Raw genomic sequence first — 22,428 nt, 5'->3', positions numbered from 1 at the left:
TCACAGCACAATGCGTCGGTCACGTGATGCAATGCGGCAGTTGTTGCGCCGACGCGTGAGTCTAAAGAAGCCTAAAGAAGCCTTTCGCCAAGTAGGCTGAGATGAAATTTGGCCGCTTCGCGACCACGTCACATGCATGAGGGACGATTAGGGTCCGGACTAAAATTCACCTCCGCCCTTGCTTAGTCTGCCCCTTTTTTTCAAACAAGTCACCCACCATCCTCCGCCCCAAAAATTGCCGTCCGTCCGGGACAGAGGGACGGACCGTTCCACCCCAGGGACACACTGCCCAGTTCTTCCGTCAGCCATGGCAAGCCGACCAACATGACAAAAAAAGACCATCATGGTTTTTTTAAAACTACCGTGGCTCGAGGTGGGAACACGTCCAATCTGGCCGAGCACATCGCTGACCGGCAAATGGAGTTATACCACCAGTTTAAACCGATACAGATAGATATTAGCCATTGAGTTCTACCATGAATAGCAAATATTCGAGAGTAAATGACAACCCACCCAAATAAAAAGGTTTGTAATTACCTTTACATGATGACCAAAGCATTTTTTTTTACTTTTAGACAAGGCTATGACAGAGAGTACGAAGCTCTAAAAAATGCATTGACTAATTAAATATGGTCTAAATTTGCTACATTAGAGGTGTGTTAATCTTTAAATAAGCAAAATCTTTTTAGACGTCAGCCAGTTTGATGTGTGGAAGTTGCACACGCACACCCACGCGCATACACGTTCCGTTAATGTGTAAACAGCCAGATTGGATGTGTGCACATGGAAACATTTGTTTTTTTTCCTTTTTCAGATAAGGCAATAAATTGGGATTAGCCACTTGAAACTGCAGTGTAAAATCCAGCATTCAGAACTCAAATACAATCCATATTCACCCCCTGCTCCAAAATACCATAAGACAAATGCATATAATGCAGTTGCCTGTCCCCAATAAGCCTTACTTTGAAAACCGTTACTTTGAATATCTGTGCTATGATGAAGAAATTATGTTACACTGTCATCGGCAAGACTCCTTCCACTCCAAATCACTTCTGATTAGGCCATGGCTGAAGGTTATCGGTAGCCATGGTGACGGGTTGCAATGCTCGGACTCGAGATGCTTTCCAAGTGAGGCCATGGGTCTGTGGGGGGGGGGGGGGGGGGGTAATATCAAATTGAGTGAAAATAAATTGGATTGATGTCTTATTTGGGAAAACAGCAAGACGAGTTCAAGTATCACAGTGAATAGTCAACTGGGAGAGCAGAAAATGTTTCCCCATCGAACATTTTAAGTTAATATGAGACTTGTCACAGTTCCAAATGGCCGCCTAAGAAAAAAAAGGAAGTGAGAAAGGCAATTCTAAATCTAAATTTTTGAATGAACATTGCAAAACATATGGCATGCTGTCATATTTTTTTCCCTATTCAAATGAATTGAACATGTTCACAGTTTTTTCTTGTGTTTTTAATGAAGAAAAATATCACTGTATAGGAAAGAACAGGTTTTATAAAGGGTAATTATTGTAATATACTTGTTGGAGGTGTGCCTTTAAGGGGCGTGGCCGTGTGAGTGAAATCTGGAGCTGGAGTCGAGTATTCAATATTCAATAAACACCTTCAGGTGTATCAGTGACTGGGGCACTCCTTCCGTTAAGCGGCGGCATAGCTATTCTGAAATTCGCAACACAAAGCAAAAAGCAAAAAAATAATAATCCAAGCGACAGGTGGCTAGTTGAAAAACGCGAGTTGGGGCACTAATAACTCAAGGTAATGCAAAAAAAGATGTTATGAATGCGCTCAAATGGAAACACCACAGCCAAGAGCTTTACGATTCCATGGGGAGTTGAAATTGGAATGCACAATATCTCTGTAGAACACAACAAAGTCAAAGCATATGAGCAGGAGCCCCAGTGAGTCTTTATCATGCGTTCACCTTGCAGCAACTCAAGCAACCCATTTGTTATGATGTCAGAAGAAAAATAAAAACGCGATTAGCAACTCGGAAGAGTCACCAAACTTAGCCGTTGCAAACACTGTTATTCTGCGTTCATCATAAGCCAGGGTGAGTTTTGTGGTTTAAATTTGATAAGGAGGAGAGCGCTCCATTTTTCCAATAAAGAACGGCTTCGACCTATGAGATTTCAAGATTACGAACTTTTTTTTTTTTTTTAATTACTCAGCGAATACCACTGCATTAGTGTAGCTTTGTAATACCGTATATGTGTGCATACAAATTTGGGTTATGCCCCCGCCACACCACAGGAACAGAACTTCGTTGTAAAATCCCTAGCTAGCAAACAGCCAGAGCTGGGCATCGCCTAACCGTCACGAAGTTACCGTCTGCATATTTAGCCAATCCACGTGGTCCCTGTCAGTCCCTTGTCGGCGACAGCTAATCGGCGTTGGGAACTTAATGTATACGTCACCCGCAGGCGACAAAAAAAACGATTTTCTCCTTTTTTTTCTTTTCCTTGTTTCTAATTCAGGTAAAACTATCGGAACACCTCATGGCCCGAGGGGCGACTGACGAGGACGCTGCATAGACATATCACATATCCATCTATCTGTCTATCTGCTAGGGGTGTAACGGTACGCTAAATCATATTTCGATTCGTTTTTTTGGAAACTTCGGTTCGGTATATTTTTTATTTTACAAAAAAACTGATTTTTGACAATTAAATGGTACATTTTTTAGAAGAAATAAATAAAAACGAACCATTTGGGTGATTGGATTACACCAGAATAAAAAAATACACTAACAATAAAGATGTCTTAATTTAGTAAATTATTAAAACACTGAAATCTTTAAACACTCAGCAGCAACAGCTTATGACTATGACACATTTTAGTATTCAAGCTAAAGACAAGTTGTCATTACAGTACTTGTTTATTATATTATATTATATTATATTATATTATATTATATTATATTATATTATATTATATTATATTATATTATATTATATTATATTATATTATGTCATCTGTCATGTCATGTCATCTTCCAAACCGCTTATCCTATATAGGGTCGCGGGGAGTTGCTGGAGCCTATCCCAGCCGTCAATGGGCGAAGGCAGACTACACCCCGAACTGGTCGCCAGCCAGTCGCAGGGCACAATATATTATATTATATTATATTATATTATATTATATTATATTATATTATATTATATTATATTATATTATATCATATCCATCCATCCATTATCTGTTCCGCTTATCCTCAGAAGGGTCGCGGGGCGTGCTGGAGCCTATCCCAGCTGTCTTTGGGCAGTAGGCGGGGGACACCCTGAACTGGTTGCCAGCCAATCGCAGGGCACACAGAGACAAACATCCGCACTCACAATCACACCTAGGGGCAATTTAGAGTATCCAATCAACTTACCATGCATGTTTTTGGAATGTGGGAGGAAACCGGAGTACCCGGAGAAAACCCACACAGGCACGGGGAGAACATGCAAACTCCACACAGGGAGGCCGGAGCCGGGATCGAACCCACGACCTCTGAACTGTGAGGCGGATGTGCTAACCAGTCGACCACCGTGCCACCCTATTATATTATATATTATATATTATTATTATTGTATATTATATATTGTATATAAATATTACACTTTTTGTATACTTGCCTTTAAAGGCCCTGATACACCAAAATGACGTTTACCAACAGTGACAGACGCTTACCCCCTGTGGCGTCCGGCCGGCTGTCGTCACGTCACGCTGAAGGAATACACCGCAACGACAGCCAGCGACGCTGACCATTAAAGTACCTTCTGCGCATGCATGAGATGTAATACCCTTCCATACCATCGGGGGTGGTAGTCACCATTTCTCGTGGTTACAAAACTCCAACTGGAAAGCTGTTGGCCGGGGTCGGATTATAAAAACGTAAACAATGCCTTCAGCCATATTCTTTGCTCCCGTTGGTGCTCCGCGCGCAGATTTGCTAGCTAACAGCCAATCAGAGTGACCAAATGTCACGACTGGCGACGCCGATTCAACATACGTAAACGCCCCCAAGACGCTTACAGAAGGTTTACGACACTACGACGGTGGCCGCCAAATCAGATGGCGCTTAAAGACGCTACGACGCTTCACGATCACCGACGTCAGTTTGGTGTATCAGAGCCTTAAGACAGAGTTGATGAGCTACGTGTGCTTTATATATTTTTGAAATACCGGTGTTTAAAAAAATGGTATTGAGCTGTTTTTGACAAACCGGGGGAAGTACGGTACTGATACCGGTATCCCGTGAAACACCAGTATCAATGCAGGCTTAGAGTGCAGTGAGCTCCCACTTTTTGCTGGGGTTTGGGATAAAACTTTCCCGATCACCTTTTTTTTTTGCATTCGAGTCATTTGTCTCTATTCAATACCTCCACAATGCGTTACGAACATAAAAATTCTGCTTCCAAGTTGTCTAAATTATCTTAATTAAAAAAAAAACAAAAACATGAATAAAGGTATCCCAACATGATGACTTTTTATGTACCTGTATGTCAGTATTGGTTCAAATTAAGTAAAGAACATTCGAAAATCCTTTTTCAGCCAGTATGATCGGCTGAATATCAAGTTAGGCACCCCCCCGCAAATGTGGAAAGCTGCGGATAAATAAGTTTTATACTATACTGTAATTGGATGCCTGAAGATGGCAGCAAAGCCTTACTTTTGTATAAATGAAGCTCCTCAACTCACTGCAGCCCCAAGATGCCGCTAGATGGCAGCAAAGCAATACTGTGATACTGTCCGATTCCACATTTATTTTTCTATTACAGCTGACAAAAAAACTCTGAATTGTGTCACTGCAACCATACAGCCTCACTCTTCTGTCATTCAGAATTGCTTCTTTGCTGTCAATCAGTCGTTCTGGTTTAACCGCAGGTCCGCCTGCGTGAGCCCAACTGAGACCAGTTAGAGCCCAATTAAAGTCCCATTAGTTTCCAGCTGCCCAGTCGAAAAATCCCTCCCCACTGTCTGTGCTCCGTTGCAAATCATTATACGCACGGCTCCATCGAGCTCTGAGTACCTTACTAATCCCGTCCAGAGTTGCTTAATTGAAATCCGATAAATTAGCCGGAGGGTTTCCTCTCTCCTCGCCGCATGCTCCTCCTGGGAGTGCTGGAATGCGGTTGGCCTCGCACGTGTCTGCAAATTCCTGCAGCTGCGGAGGATGCCACGCCGTCAAAACTTTCTGGACGTCTCATTGTGCCTGAAAATGTGGGGCATCAAAAACGGAACCAATGCCTGCACCTCTTTGATGTTGATGAGACACATTTTTAAAGCTGCATGGGGCACTGTGAATTCTGATGGGATCGTGTGTCTGCAGACTTTGATGCAAACCAAGGAGCCATTATAATAATGACAGATTGTTAAAAAGGTTTTTTTTTGTGTAACAATCTCTCTAGTTAAGAAAATAATTCATTACTCTCATGTTTCATTTCATGTACAGTATTTGGACCTCCAAATATTTATTGATATTTTAAATGTTTATTAAGTTAAGAAAAATCATGAACATGAACACACACAAAACCAAAACAAACAAAACACCACAATATTACAGTAAAACTACTCATACGTCAAACAAATAGTTAATGGGGGGGGGGGGCATGAAAACAAGAAATAAAATGCAAGTATTATGGAAACCCCCCAAATATTTTTGCACGAAACAGGACCACTCCCAGTAGTCCAGTGGATCTCTAACATTTTATACAATTTTGACCACTCATTGTATTTCTGACATGTTCCAGTCAGGTTATAAAGTCTTGCATAGCACAGCGTGTGCACTTTTAAGGGTTTTTAACGATTTCTTTTTAATAACTGATTCTGGTTGTTTTGCCATTTTAGTGCTTTTAGACTTGACAGCTGTTTTTGAGACAGTCGACCATACAATTCTTTTAAATCGCCTGCATGATTGTGTGGGGGCCAGGGGCATTGCTTTTGACTGGTTCAGGTCATACCTCAGTGGAAATTCCTTCTCTGTTGGGCTGGGGGACTCTTCTTCGGCGTCTGCCCCCGTGTGCTGTGGAGTCCCGCAGGGTTCTGTTTTAGGCCCGGTTCTTTTTGCAGTTGTATCTCTTCCCACTGAGTCAAATCTTAAAAAAAAACACAGCATCTCATACCATTTTAATGCAGATGACTGTTCGATTAATTTGCCTATTTCAAAAACAGCTGGATCCCCCCTGGTACCTCTAAATGCCTGCCTGAGTGACGTCAGGGTGTGGTTGGCCCAAAACTTCCTATGTCTTAATGAGGGCAAAACTGAGGACGTGATCTTTGGCCCAGCTGATGCCTTGTTGGACTTGGGCCCCTCAGGAGATTATGTTCGGCCCTCTACCACCAACCTTGGTGTCACTATGGACAGTGATTTGAAACTACATAAACAAATAAACACAGGCGTTAGGTCAAGGCTTTTTTCATCTTTGTCTTTTGTATAAGTTAAACCATTTTTATCTTTTGAGCATTTTGAGCAGGTTGTGCATGCGTTTATTTCATCTCGTCTGGACTACTGTAATTCTCTGTACTATGGTATTTCTCAAAAAGCACTTTCACGCTTACAGTTAGTCCAAAACTCTGCTGCATGCCTTTCAACTGGAGCCAAAAAACATGATATATCACACCAATTCTTGCTTCTTTGTATTGGCTTCCAGATACTTTTTAAGTAGATTTTAATATTCTGTTGTTTGTTTTTAAAGCTTTGAATGGACTGGCCCCAAACTATATTACTGACCTCATCAAGGTTTATAGTCTAATGTGCGCAGGTCAGGTAATTTGAGGTCAGGAGGCCAGCACCTTCTTGTGGAGACGAGGACGAACATTAAAAGCCAGGGGGGACAGGGATTTTTCAGTGGTTGCCCCCAGACTCTGGAACGCTCTGCCCCTCCATATTAGAACGGAGTGTTTTGTGTGATCCTCTGTGTGTTTTTTAATTTTTGTATTTATTTATTTTGATTGTTTATGTATTTATTTATTTATTCATTTTTTCATACATTCAATGTTTGTGATTTCACAAACAGATTCTATGTGCAGCACTTTGTAACAGTACTGTATTGTTTTTAAAATGTGCTATATAAATAAATGGATTGGATTGGATTAAGTATTCATCACAATCGAGAGGTTTTATTCATAAACTGTACTTCACTTTCATTGTTTATGAAATGCGCTATATAAATAAAGCTGCGTTGCCTTGCCTTGTCCCAAAAAATTATGTTTATTATTGCAAGCCACTGTCACATTATATGCACAGCTCAAACAATATTATTTATAGTGGACGCATGCATGCTCGTGGTTTGGCACCCGCGGATTCACCTGTTTGGGCTTTTTTTTTTCAATATTTTGAATATTTATTTCAATATTTATCATTTCTACTCATTGAAGATTTTTGTGGGTTAATTATTATTTTCTGTGCACTTATAATGGCCATCAATTATTTGCAGATTTCCATTATATATGAAAATATCGGCGGTCCACTGTATGCATCTTTCATTACGTTACATTTCACATTTCATCAATATGTAACGCGGTCATGGAACAAATTCAAGTGGTAATTTAAGGCCCCACTGTATTGTCTACTGGAACTCGATTGGGCACCCAGCCTCAATACTCGCCGCATGAATCGGGCCAGTAGATGCTGCCATGGCTTCCTTGACAAAAAGATGCGGAGCCGCTATTTATTCTGGTGGGCTGTCTGCATGCAAATGTGCGAGGTGGAGTGGAAGTGACTATTTTTATTTTATTTTTTTTGCATGCAAAACACCGGCTTAGCCCCAACTCTTGTTATTTCCCACACCAGTTAACTGGCTGACTCTGTTTGAGGATGGATTTGTCTCTGGCTCCTCTGTCGTATCTGCCCTCATTGTTTCCTCAAATGCAGCTCAGACACGCACATTACTGCCATCTCATTAGCTTGCCGTGTACGCTTTCTTCATTTTTCGACTGCAAATACAAAACGGTTTTCTTTATGTGCCTTTGGAATAAAGCACCCTTGTAAGCTTTCTTCTCAAAATAATGGCGGAAATAAGGATGATGATGTTGAAGTTTTTGAGTAATTGCAGATTGCAATAGCTACGCTTACCTTTCCCAGTTTAAAGATCAAGCTAACCTCCTTGTTTCTTGAATTAAAAGTATTGAAATATATTTTTGTGCAGTTGATCTTCATTTTAAGCTTGACTGCAATTTCTCTAATGCAAATAGTAATGAAATAAAAATGTCATTTGCGGTTATCGTGACCTCATTGATCTTGCATAACAATATTGTGATGTATCAGGGATTTGCTGCACTAAGCACACTTGCACAATTTAAGAGCCAAAGCAATAAACGAACATCCAAAAATAATCTTTTATAAGATGGAAAATATGAAAATATTTGGAGAAAAAATACACAAATGCAAAAAAATACAAAAATATTAAAACAATCGGAATAAAAAAAACAAAAAAAACAACAACAACTAAAGTATTAGACCAGAATGTACAAGGATCTTAGAGCAAAATTATGATCTAAAATGTCAGGTTTACACCACTTGAGACATTAATAAACAACGCACACAATGAGGAGAGAAGACACTCAGCACAAGATTTTACTTGCAAGAAGAGCCAAGGGAAAAGTACAATTACAATTCCTCACCATGCTCTGATCAGCCCTTCCACCTCCATCCATCCATCCATTATCTGTACCGCTTCTCCTCACAAGGGTCGCGGGGCGTGCTGGAGCCTATCCCAGCTGTCTTTGGGCAGTAGGCGGGGGACACCCTGAACTGGTTGCCAGCCAATCGCAGGGCACACAGAGACAAACATCCGCACTCACAATCACACTTAGGGCCAATTTAGAGCATCCAATCAACTTACCATGCATGTTTTTGGAATGTGGGAGGAAACCGGAGTGCCCGGAGAAAACCCACGCAGGCACGGGGAGAACATGCAAACTCCACACAGGGAGGCCGGAGCCGGGATCGAACCCACGACCTCTGAACTGTGAGGCGGACGTGCTAACCAGTCGACCACCGTGCCGCCCCCTTCCACCTCCTCTCTTTTTTATTTTCTTAGGGTGGTCCCTAATTGTATACATAGAAATTGCGACTCGAAATGGTGGGGGGAACATGTAGCATCGCGTTCGATGACGGTGTGTGTGTGTGTGTGTGTGAGAGTTCATTGTTATTGTTATATTCTGTCCCAAGGACTCAGTGTCTTACCACGGGATGTTCTGCGATAAGAGTATCGTTCTTATTTTGCAGCTGTGTCCTTCTCAGATTCCACTTTCTTCACAAGCAATTTCGACTTACATGATTAAAACAAGTTTATAATGCTGAATAAATGCCTTACAATACTTATACTAACATAGGTATATATAGTACTTATATATATAATATATATATTTATGTATATATATATATATATATATATATATATATATATATATATATATATATATATATACATATAATATACAATACTAATAATTAGTAAATATGATATAACCTATGAATTATTCTAACACAAAATTACGATGGAAATATACAAATATTAGACCCAAAAATACACAACAAGATAGCCATATTGACTTTTTCTTTTTTTTTTTATTAAAGTAATACACTAAAATAGTTTACCAAATAATATACACATTCTGGAAAAAATAAAAAATATACCTGTGATAAAATTATTGGACAGAAAGTATCCCAATTTTAGAAGAAAATACTGGACCAAAAATACTAAAATATTAGACAGACATTAAATGTACAAATATTAGGAAACAATAGACTAATATACACAAAATACTGGACCCCCAGAAAATTCACAAAGATTTTTACCAAAAAAAGGGAAAATATTGAATGCCAAACAACAAACACTAAAATACCAGCTAAAAATGTTTAACTTTTAGAAAATAATTCAGAAAATAATCCACCACAAAGAAAAAAATATTGAAGTAAAATACAAAAGTCATTCACCCCAAAATATTAGACAAAAAGAAACAATACAGAAATATTAGAAAAATAAAATAAAGAATTGCATAGAAAAATCCATAATTAGTTGCAAAAGACAATAAAAAAGAAAATTATTGAATTCTGCCATTAGTTTTGATAGAACCCTAACACACACGGTTGTCTGATATCTTTGCCGTCTTCTTCTTCTTTGTTGTCTTCTTCTATGCTTTGTCTGTTTGCCTTTGAGGCAGGCGCGAGATGGGGAAAATCTCAAACACACCTGCTCCTCTCTGAAACTCTAAAAATACAGTACTACCGATTATTTCAGATGAAACTGCCATACTTATCGTCCGAAACATGTCCCCGTTTATCGTTTTCCATTTGTACTGTAACAAAATGGAATACTTGGCATGTAATGCTCATCTTATAATCTCCTTGAACTCGTGTCCATCAGCTGATGCCTTTTCAACCCACCTATGACATTAACTGTCAATCACCATAATGTGCTCAGGCCCATTTTCCACTTCCACACTTTGATGCCCACCAATATGTTGTCAGAGCTCTCTATATCTACCGCGCACACACCCACGCAACCCCCCCCCCCCCTACCCCCCCCACCCACACACACACGTATTAAGCTTCTTCGGCTGGGCTAATTTCATGCTTGTTGAACTTGATGAACTGCGTTATTGATTTGTTTTTTTCGACTTTCTTACTGATTATTTGTGACTAAAAAATGGGGGGGGGGGGGTGATAGGGCCACTTTTCATCAAAGAAGAGGCTATTTTATTTTCACAGACGGTTACATTTTGATCAAACCTTTTAGAAGGGCAAGTGATGATGAGTATCTAGCTCACTTCCGGGAGATGGAATGCCATATGCCTGGGACATTATACCTCAATTAATGTGAATTATTGTCTCACCTCAAATAGTGTTTCCCATCTAGAGGGAATGATCACCATTTGAAACAATGAGTCTTTTGTTTTATGACTAACTTTGGTTTGGGTCAAATTGAATGCAAAAGGAGCAAGGCGAATATTCCTAAAGTTAGTAATACAGGTCATTGCGCCAACTTTGACCAGTGGCATTAGAATTTGAATAATTAAATATAGTGGGATAGTCTTAAAATAGTGGCCAAATTAACATATAATTGGAAACTTATCATATGAAAAAAATCTATACCTGATTTATTAAAAGAGATCTGATATTTGGGCTGGAATGATGATAGTTAGAGCCTCTCCTTTGACACCCCTCAGTCTCAATAATTAAAGTGTAAATTATGTTTCAGGTTTGGTTCGCAGTCTCCCCCTTTTACTTTAAACAACAACAAGCTTTTGTCATGGTTTCAGTTTTGGTTCAGGTCAGCAGTGGCAGCCACTGGCTTTTCCTTGATTACTTTGATGTTTACAAATATCGTGAAATGGTCCATGCTTGGGCAATCGTCAGCACGCTTACATCCGAGGCATGTCTCTTGTCTCGCTGCGCAGTTGGTGGCCGGCGAGTTCGATTTGGAGACCAACTTCATCATTCAAGACGCGGACGGCATCGGCTGCCTGCCGGCTCTGCTGGAGCACTGCGATGTCACCTGCCAGGCGGAGATCTGGAGCATGCTGACCGCCATGCTCCGCAAGAGCGTGCGCAACCTGCAGATGAGCACCGAGGTGGGCCTCGTCCAGCGGCTGTTGCTCCGGATGAGCTCGGTGGACGACATGATTGCAGGTGCGAGCTGTCGCTTTGCTGATGGTGATGCTACTTTTCCATACTGAGAAGTTGCACCTGCACAATTGAGTGAGATCTACCATGCTACAAAGCTATTAAGATGAAAGAAAAAAAAAAAAAAGTGAAATACACAAATATGCCATGAAAACAATACACAAAAATCGTACCCAAAAATATTAGATGACAATCACGCAAATACTACAAAACTCTTTTTGAAAAATATTTTAAAAAACTAAAACAAATATCAAATACATAGGCAGAAATATGAGAGAATAATACAGAAATATTTGACTAAAAACAAACAAAATTAAATATAGTTGTTTTTCCATTGTCCATCAAGTAAATATCGTAGTCATATCAATATTGTTAGTAGTGAAACATACAAACACGCATACGCTCCCCTCCAAAAGGATTGTAACCTTGACGTGTAACCAGAGTGATACAAAGCCAGAGTGATTTCTGACTTTGTATGTATATATATATATATATATATATATATATATATATATATATATATATATATATATATATATATATATATGTATATGTATATATATATGTATATGTATATATATATGTATATGTATATATATATATATATATGTATATGTATATATATATGTATATGTATATATATATGTATATGTATATGTATATATATATGTATATGTATATATATATGTATATGTATATATATATGTATATATATATATATGTATGTATATATGTATATATATATGTGTATATATATATATGTATATATATATGTGTATATATATATATATATATATATATGTATATATATATGTATATATGTATATATGTATATATATATGTATATATGTATATATATGTATATGTATATATGTATATATGTATATATGTGTATATGTATATATGTGTATATGTATATGTGTATATGTATATATGTATATATGTATATGTATATATGTATATATGTATATATGCATATATATATATATCTATATATATGTATATATGCATATATATATATATCTATATATATATATGTATATGTATATATATATCTATATATATATATATGTATATATGCATATATATATATGTATATATGCATATATATATGTATTTATGCATATATATATATATGTATATATGCATATATATATATATATGTGTGTGTATATGAGTATGTGTATATATGTATTTGTCGTGAACGTGTTGCTTTGTTGCCTTTGAAGACTTGCTGGTGGACATGCTGGGCGTGCTGGCCAGCTACAGCATCACGGTGCAGGAGGTGAAGCTGCTCTTCAGCATGCTACAAGGGGAAGGCGGCCTCTGGGTGAGTGAAGCGTAGCGACGACCGGCAGCGAGAAGGCCACAATATCCATCGCCGTCTCGTTCCTCTACACAGCCCAGACATGCGGTCAAGATGCTGGCCGTGCTCAACCACATGCCGCAGCGACACGGACCCGACGCTTTTTTCAACTTTCCCGGTCGCAGTGCTGCTGTAAGTTGTCGCACTTCTTTAAATCTTGTGCAACTCCTTTTGTTTGTGTCCCGCAGGATATTTAAACACAAAGAAGAAACATAACAATAATAATCTAAAGATAATTAAATGGAAGCTGAATTAATTCATTTGGCATCCCAAATCCCTTTCTTTCTTTTTTTTTTTTATTTATTTTTTTTTACATTCCTGACTCACAAACAAGAGAACATACACAACACAAATTACCACTCAACGAGTTTTCCATTTTTCTAACACTAACCCTGCACGAAGCCTCCCACTAATCTAATAATATAACCAAATAGTCATCCCTATTTCATTCAAGTTTCCCAATTACAGTATATTTATCTTATGGCACACACAAACACGTTCGTTTCTGTACATCATCCAACAAAAATCTCATCAAAAGACAGATTTTACAGCATTTTCCAAATCACATTTGGTTAAAGCAAGCAAATAAATCCCAGGTATCCATTATGCATAATTTTAGCGGTCTCCAAGTGTGTTTGTTATATGAATAATAAATAAACCTAGATGCGCAAATGACGCCAGCCAGGGTTAGATTTATTTAAAGAAGGCTGAACACTTAATACATATTTAGCAGGAGCTGAATTTATTGTAGTGAATGAGGCATTATTTATTTCAGAAAACGAGCCAGAGGGCTGAGGATGAATGTTTATATGAGCTAAGCACACAATTTGCACATCTGCTTAGCTAAAACATGTAAAAACATGTTCCAGAGAGGCTCATTGCCTACTTTAAGGCAGCGTGTGTGCATGTACTTAGCTAAAAATGACACTCCCTGTCCAAAATAACCATTTGGAATGATCAATACCACTTTTTTCTCAGACAGATACCAGTAGGAATACAGATAACAAGAAATCGATACCACTAGTACTTTTGATACATACAGTTTCTAATATTTTCTTGAAGAAGACGTTGATATCCGAGCACGAGCTAGGCTATGCGTCAATGACATCATAAGGCTAGGCTATAAGCGCCACCATAATGTTGTCTCCGCAGGCCATTGCTTTACCTCCCATTGCCAAGTGGCCTTACCAGAACGGCTTCACGTTCAACACCTGGTTCAGGATGGATCCCTTGAACAACATCAATGTAGACAAGGACAAGCCCTATCTCTACTGGTGAGCAAACACACAAGCACGGTGTGCACACACATCAAACAGCTGCAGCTCATTCAGAACATCACAGCTCAGGTTCTGACTACGACAAAGACACAGAACATATTACTCAAGGCTTTACACTGGCTCTCAGTTTTCTGTAGAATGGATTATTAAATTCTGCTACTGTTGTATAAATCACTGAATGATTTGGGTCCTGAATACAATAAAAATGCTGCTTAAATAAACCCTGTAGGGCTCTGAGATCTTCCGACGTGGGTCAATTAGTGGAGCCCAGAGTTCAAAGTAAACATGGTGAAGCTACATTTAGCTGTTATGCTGCACACAAATGAAATAAGATGCCAACAGAAGCGAAGTCAACGCCGAGTATAAATGTTTTTAATTCCAGGTTAAAAACATTTTTTCATACCTTTGATTAAGGTCCTCTAGCCATTTTTAAATCAATTTTTCTTTTAGTTATTTTAGAAACCCACTTTTAAATTTTCTCAACTTGTTTCAATGGTGTCTATATACTTTCTGGTAATTTTTGTGATGTACTTTTGTTTTCTCTGCTTCTGAATGTCGTTAACTGTTGTGTTTGTGCTTGTAAGTGTTGTCTTTGCTGGTGTGAAGCACATTGAGTTGCCTTGTGTATGAAATGTGCTGTAGAAATAAAAACACCTTACCCATTACTCTGTTGTTATGAAGTACAATATTATATTAAAAAAAATACATTAAAAACGTTTTTGTGGGTATGTGGGAATGGATTATTGGAATCGATTCATTTTAATGGGAAAGATGATTTTATGCCAGTGTTGTAAATTGGAAGGGTGATCGCAGAACAAATCCAACTTTAGATCTCAAGACACCACTATATAGTTGCACATCCATTGTTCTCCCAGGTGTTTTTTTCCTCCCCCATCATGCTAATTGCTTTAGCATCACATTAGAGCTCGTTCCCGCTGCTCTCAGGAGACTTACAAACATAGCAGCCTCAGTCACGGACTTCCTGTTCGAAACCTCGCTGACCTCACGTCCGAGTAGATTAGGAGAACACGCAGTGTTTTGTCAAGGTCGAAATGGTCTTTCTCTGGCAATATAAAGCTCGTGTGGGGGAATATTAAAAGACTTGCAATGTTCATTCTGTCATACAATATTGGTCCTAGATAGTCATTAACTATGCGTCTTCTTTGGTTGCTCTTTACTTTCATCTGGATCACGGACATTTCATTGAAAAGATTTTCATCTGAGACAGTTTCGCCACCATAAAAAGAAGGAATATTGGTTACGCTCTTATGTATTCAGGTGGCAATATATTCAGTGTGCGATATGTCAAGCTAATCTTCACAGCTCGGTGGCAGGATGTGTCAACAACAGGAAAAGCGTGCCGACTTCAAAAGCGAGCCTGGGGGTTGCTTTTCAGCGCTATAGATAGGTCAATAGATATCAATAGGTGCGAGGCTACGCGCCAGCTGTGGCATAAAAACACTTTGTTTTCTATCCCCCAAACTCTCCCCACCTCCATTGCCCAAATTTTAACGTGACTATATGCTCCCCTCCCAAAGTATCTACAATACAATACCATACAATACTATATAGCGAATTTCATAACAGCTAGAGCTGTAACAAAGCATTTAACATACAAACAACAATGAACAGTGGCATTAATAATGATGAATGTTTATGCTCAGATTTGGGTTTTAACCATGCTGATTGAATTTATACAGGATGTTTCAAAAGTCATGATGACACTATGTTGATGTACGTGAAATAATTCAAAAAGCAAATAATAAAATAATGACCTCTTTGGCAACATTCACTTACTGTAAAAGGAATAAAGGTCCACAGATCTTCTCAACAGAACATAAAACTCCTAATTTGTTTTCAAGTCACAAATTACTACGTTTACATGCAGTCAATGTTCGGCGTAAAGGTCAAAATTCCAATTTGTAAAAACCCGTTTACATGTGTATAAGTGGACAGAGGTACTCTCGCATTTGAATAACCCAAATGAAACGGCAACGCACGGACGTCGTGACGCAAATCGACGTCATTTCCTCTTGTTACTTTGTACCGTCAATAAAACACATTATATTCATGTCACACACCACAGGAATAAAGCAGTCGGTTTCCTCCACGTTCAAAAGTGTGCCACTGTGTTGCGCCTCGGAGTTTCGCCATGATTGTTTACCTCTGCTTGGGTATTTCCGACGAGTTGCGCGCCATACATAGGGACTATATATGTATATGCATCTACATACACACTGTGTCATTTTTGCCATACAGACAAAAAATAATGTGAAAATGCTGCAGAGAAATCAATGTATTCAAGTGAGCCTCGCTACGGCGAGGATGCCAGACATGAGTAACCCAGATATGGTATTCAGAATTTTAAATTCAAATTAAAAAAACAAAATTAAAAAATAAGAACTAAATGAAGGAAATATATGTTTCCTTTGATGGCAGCCACTGTATGCACTTTCTGTTTTCTATTTCTGTTCAAGTTTTATTCAATCAGATGTGAGGCTGTCAACATTTGACAGCTCATGCTTTGCTTTTTTGGGGAAACATCACCATTGCCTTGTCTATGGCTTTTCACGTTTTACTGTGCCTGACTGCAGTTCCGCACCAGTTTGAGAAGCTTCATGGCTGTCCCACTGCTTCAACGCATATTACACTTTACGCTGTCCACGGCAAGTATCTCAAAAGAGCTTCCCAATGAGCATCGCAGATCAAGGCCAATGATGGAAAACACCCAACTCTTAGGGCAGGGGTTTGCCCAAAGCTTGACAAGGTCGGTCCAGAAGGCTGCACTAGAACTCAGCAACAACAAAAACTTGATTCAGCGGTTGATGCTTTGGAGATTGAAGCTTTACCTGGACCGGACAAAGGCTTCAAGAAGAAGGTCTTGATGCTGAACACACTGAACCGTTAGATGTTCTTTGTGTTACAGCAGTGCGATGACCAGAAAACTGGAGCTGTACTGCAGTTAGGGTCAAAATAACTTCAAACCTCCGCAGTCAGTTGGTTAGCCATGGGCAAGGGAACGATACTTACAGCAACGGCAAAGCCAAAACTGGCAAATGCTGATGGCCTCATGTTTGTCCGAACAACATTCTTTGTATTTAGTAGTTGGAGTTTTGACCAACCTGACAACGTGTGGATGGAAAACAAGCAAAGCAGAGATAAGTTGGAAAATCTGTCAAAAAACGATCGAGGCGTTTCTCGTCTTTTCACCTGATCGTCACCTCGAGAACCGATCTGAGGGTTATAATGATGCTATAGGCGAGTGGCTACACATCAGCTGCATCATAACAACACTTTGCTTTGGCAATGAGGATGATCTCAGTGGGAGGTGTTCACCGAGGGCTACACTGAAGATGAATGTTAGAGATCTAAAGCGTAGGAGTAGCATAGAGTATATTATAGAGGCCAGATCAATGTTCATTCCAAGGTTGTTTTCACACTTGAAGTCAGTGTGTGTTTATTTGCTGTTTGTTCTACACAGGTGTCATTTCCTCAGTGAACCTCTTACATGCGAGATCACAGTGGAAGGCTTAGACCCTGGAGCATCGCCTGTGTTTTCTCACAGAATACGTTTACATGCAGTCAGTATTTGGGTTGAGGTGAAAATTCCGATTTCTGAAACGGTATGAACAACCTGTTCACATGACGGCGTTGCTCCCGCATTTGAATAACCCGATTTCAATGGCACCGCATAGATGTCGTGATGCAAATAGACATCATTTCTGCTTGTTACATTGTAACGTCAATAAAACACTTTATATTCACTCATCACAGGAATAAAGCTGCCAAATTCCTCCTATCTCCAAAGGTGTGTAGTGTGAGTTTTGTCATGATTGTTTACCTCTGCTTGTGTATTTTTGAGGACGCACAGACTTATACACACGTATATGTGTATCTGTATACACACTGTGCCATTTTGGCCGTAAAAATCAATGTATTCAAGTTAGGTTTACTATGGCGATGATGCCTGCATACAAGTACTTCCTGTACTACAAGACCAAGATTCCTTGCAGATAGAGCATGAGCATGTGCAGAACACAAACCAATGTCTCGTTCGAAAGAGGTAACCCGATTCTGTTTACATGATCCGATATTCACGTTAGAAAACGGGTAACTCAGGGGTCTTATTCGGGTATTTAAATAAACAAAATAAGCATGTTGGGTTTTTGCGCGGGCGGCACGGTGGCCGACTGGTTAGCACGTCCGCCTCACAGTTCAGAGGTCGTGGGTTCGATCCCGGCTCCGGCCTACCTGTGTTCTCTCCTTGCCCGTGTGGGGTTTCCGTTCCAAAAACATGCATGGTAGGTCGATTGGACACTCTAAATTGCCCCTAGGTGTGATTGTGAGTGCGGATGTTTGTCTCTGTGTGCCCTGCGATTGGCTAGCAACCAATTCAAGATGTCCCCCGCTTACTGCCCGAAGACAACTGGGATAGGCTCCAGCACGCCCGCGACCCTTGTGAGGATAAGCGGTATCGATAATGGATGGATGGATGGGTTTTTGCGCAAGTTTACTTGGTCTTTAAAAATACCAATACTGCAAATATTTGGATTTTAAAAGGGTTATTGACTGCATGTAAATGTAGTCATGGTTTAAGCTTCTCTCTCACACACTTGCAAAATGCAACCTCATTTTAGTTTGTTATAGTCTTGCCACCACAGCAAAATTCTGACTTGTACCTGAATAAAGTACTTTGATACCGATACTGGAACAATACCACGTTGAAAATAGTAAAAGCAGTGGAATTATAGATGGCAAACAATGGAACTTGCAATGAAGGATATAAAAGTATGATGAATACAGTGTACTTTATTTCCTGTTGATGAAAACTAATAAAAAAATAGACACAACCCAGATTTGTAGCCCTGTTTGAAACACTGTATAAAAATTGCTTCAGAGAGGAAATATGTATGTTGTAAAACGTAGACGTGTGAAAACCAACACACATTTCTCATTTTTCAGATCTGACTTATTGTTTGGACAATTCATTATAGCCTCAGTAGAAAAGTAAAAAACTATGCTCAATATAGCACAGAGGTGTATTTAGTTAGGTGTTAAATTGGCCCGTGCACCTCTTTAATGTATTGTCGTAGTCACCTGCCACACTTCAAGTTAAGATCATTTATCATTTCCATGCACAGTTTTACTGTGGTTTGCATATGATATGTAATGTGATATATGTTGTTAACGCACTAACTGAAAACATCCTTTGCATTTGTCTATAGTTGTTTTAAAATTAATCAGATCAATCTGTTTTTTGATATATTAGCTTTAAAATAGGACACATCTAAGTGTGTTTGCTCCACACACGTTCTTCTGTACAGATTAAGTTTTTCTCTTCAAGAATATGGCCCCTTTGTGTATTGAATTGTGCATCTGTTGTTGTATGCTAAAGAGCAAGACATGCAGACCGACAATTGCTTCCCGTCTCCTGTTTCCTCATTATTTGTAATCATACAAGAAGATAAGTATATACCACTGCGGGGCAAAGCTTTATACAGTAATTACCCTGACATCAATGCTGAGTTCCGATAACCTGTCCATGGTTTTCTATTTTCGTTAAGTTATTGGGTTTTGTTGTTTTATTGTCTTTGATTTACGTGCCAGTTTACAGTAAAGTTCACTTGTGAGTGAAAAATAAAGAGCTCAAAGCACGCAGATTCACCGCTTATTTGGAGAATTATTTGCAATCCGCCGAACTGCTCAGAGCATGTTTAGACAGGGAGGCACTCTTAAAAGTACGGCAACTGAAAAGACGCAGTATCATATTTCTCACATGAGGTATTGGAGTACATTTCTACTATCTGGTTTACTGTCTCAGCCCACTGTGTGTTAATCACGTCTGCTGGATAGGTGGGCTTGACAAACCTTATCGCCTTGACATCCAAGTACCCCCGTGTAGCCAACGACGGAACTTTCTCCAATGGCATCAGGAATGAACTAACCCCATCTCTGTCACTTGACAAATGTAGGGTGATTTGAAGCCATATTTAACATGTATCATTGTCCATTTCTGCATACAGCTTCCGCACCAGCAAAGGCATCGGCTACTCTGCACATTTTGTCGGCAACTGTCTGATCGTTACATCGCTGAAATCCAAGGGGAAAGGTTTCCAGCACTGCGTCAAATACGATTTCCAGCCGAGGAAAGTGAGTGCAACTTTTGCTGTTTTGAATGACATCTCTCTGCTGCTCCTTGTTTTCAGATCAATTAAAAAAAAAATACAACAATGATAGTTCTTACAACATATCAGCTCATATTTTATCGTTTTGTAACTCGGGTAAAATATCAATTACAGCCAATGAAGCATATCATTGTGTTGACAAGATATTATTGTTCGTATAGAGATGATAACACTGCACTATTGGAGTATTATGTTGATTGTGTAGTGTTTACTTGCATTGACACAAATGGCGTTTGGTATTCCAAACAAACTAAAATACACACTTGTGGCTGTCAAAGGGACGTCTCGCTATTTCTTCAGAGGTGAATTTAATAGCATCTTTGCAGCTAATTTACATGTCTTCTTCTTGACTGCAGTCGCTGCTCTGAATGCAGCCAGACGGCTGTTTGGACTTTTTTTTTCACCCATATATATTATTTCCTTTGTATATCTACTATTTACAATGTCTCCACTGCAGATCTCAAAGCTTATTGACACCATCCTTGTGGCTGTTTGTTTTTTTTTTTTTACAATTCTGGCCTCTCCTTGAATAAATACTGTATGCTTTGAGAAGTGATATCAAAGTGTTGGTTGTGTGTGAAGTCAAATCAATGTTTTGATTTATAAAGTGCCAAATTTATCTTAAGCTTGGTGCTCATAATATTTACATGAACCCTTTCATGCACAGTGGTCACTACAGTGGACCGCTATTTAAAAGTTGCTTTCGCCTATATTTAGTATTCTAAAAAATAGATTTATATTTTGAATAATTACATCAAATCATAATTAATGAATGAAAGGGTTAAAATATTTTTTTAAATTTAGATTAATTAATATAGACGAAAGCAACTTTTAATAGCTGTCCACTGTAGTGACCACTGTGCATGAAAGGGTTAATAATGCTTTGGTGATTAGTAGTATTACACTACCTTGCAAATTCTTATGTGAAGAGTGTTTACCTTCATTTCCCCGAATAGCCAGTGTGATTCACTATAAATGAAATGTTTTGATCATAAATTCTAATTGTTTGCGAAATACTGTTCCAAATGATTTTGGACAACAGTCTGAAAAGAATTGCTGTGATACAATATGTTAAATGTCTTGTTTATATTATTGCTTCGAAACCATTTAAAAAAACAAACAAACACATGTTATTTCAAATAAAATTGCCTGTTGAACTTGCAATTCCATGGATAATTTCTGGCTGTATATCATTTCAGGATGTCGTCCACACTCGTAGTTTTGAAGCATGCTCTACAACTTCTTAATAGGGTTGTGATCAGGAGATGTGTTCATGAAGTGACTGTGGTCATATCACTAATGAATGAATAATTGTTAAGGGGGACACCGTAAGGAAATAGTTTGGATATGCAAAGCACATGGCATCTTAACTAAGGGATGATGACTCACTCCAAACCAAATGAGAAAATGTGATTTTTCCATCATAACAGAAGTCAAAACAAATGTTTTGTTCCTCCAAACACAATATGAGGAACTATTTACATATATTCAAATCATTAAATCTGTGACTCTGCTCATTTTCTCCCTCAGTGGTACATGATCAGCATCGTCCACGTCTACAGCCGCTGGAGGAACAGCGAGATCCGCTGCTACGTCAACGGACAACTGGTTTCTTATGGAGACATGGCCTGGCATGTCAACACAAATGATGCAAGTGCCCTGTTATTCTGTCCTAAATGTATATGCTATAAATAGCCACATCAATGGCCCTGCATCTTCTGCAGCACCCATTTTTTTTATCTGAAGAAACATGTCTTCCATTTGGGTCCGGAGTTTGAATATTCATATGATAAACAGATGTGTTCAAGCAAAATGGATGAGGGATGATCGCACATGCTGGGTGAGTGGGTGCCCAGTGGACAAGATTTCCACTCTCTGGTCCATTTGCATGTTTCAATGAGGAATAAACAGCTTCCCATTTACACTCTCAGGCTCAGCACATTACTCCTAGGCATTAACCACAGACGTCGCTAA

General features: G+C 38.9%; 1 protein-coding gene across 4 annotated transcripts in view; it reads left to right on the top strand.

Moving 5' to 3' along the window:
- nbeab (neurobeachin b) overlaps nt 1-22,428 on the top strand; it is a 266,361-nt gene that overhangs the window by 28,898 nt on the left and 215,035 nt on the right. For all 4 annotated transcript variants that reach the window (XM_086035116.1, XM_086035115.1, XM_086035114.1 and 1 more), the window contains 6 exons: nt 11,401-11,632; nt 12,856-12,956; nt 13,029-13,124; nt 14,145-14,266; nt 20,293-20,419; nt 21,985-22,104. In XM_086035116.1, coding sequence (XP_085891242.1) covers nt 11,401-11,632; nt 12,856-12,956; nt 13,029-13,124; nt 14,145-14,266; nt 20,293-20,419; nt 21,985-22,104 — 798 coding nt within the window. The remainder of the gene's footprint in view (nt 1-11,400; nt 11,633-12,855; nt 12,957-13,028; nt 13,125-14,144; nt 14,267-20,292; nt 20,420-21,984; nt 22,105-22,428) is intronic.

This window comes from Filicampus tigris, chromosome 7 (assembly GCF_054856515.1).
Source record: "Filicampus tigris isolate MCC_2025a chromosome 7, RoL_Ftig_1.0, whole genome shotgun sequence".
NCBI lineage: Eukaryota > Metazoa > Chordata > Actinopteri > Syngnathiformes > Syngnathidae > Filicampus > Filicampus tigris.
This window is presented reverse-complemented; position numbering and strand designations above follow the sequence as displayed.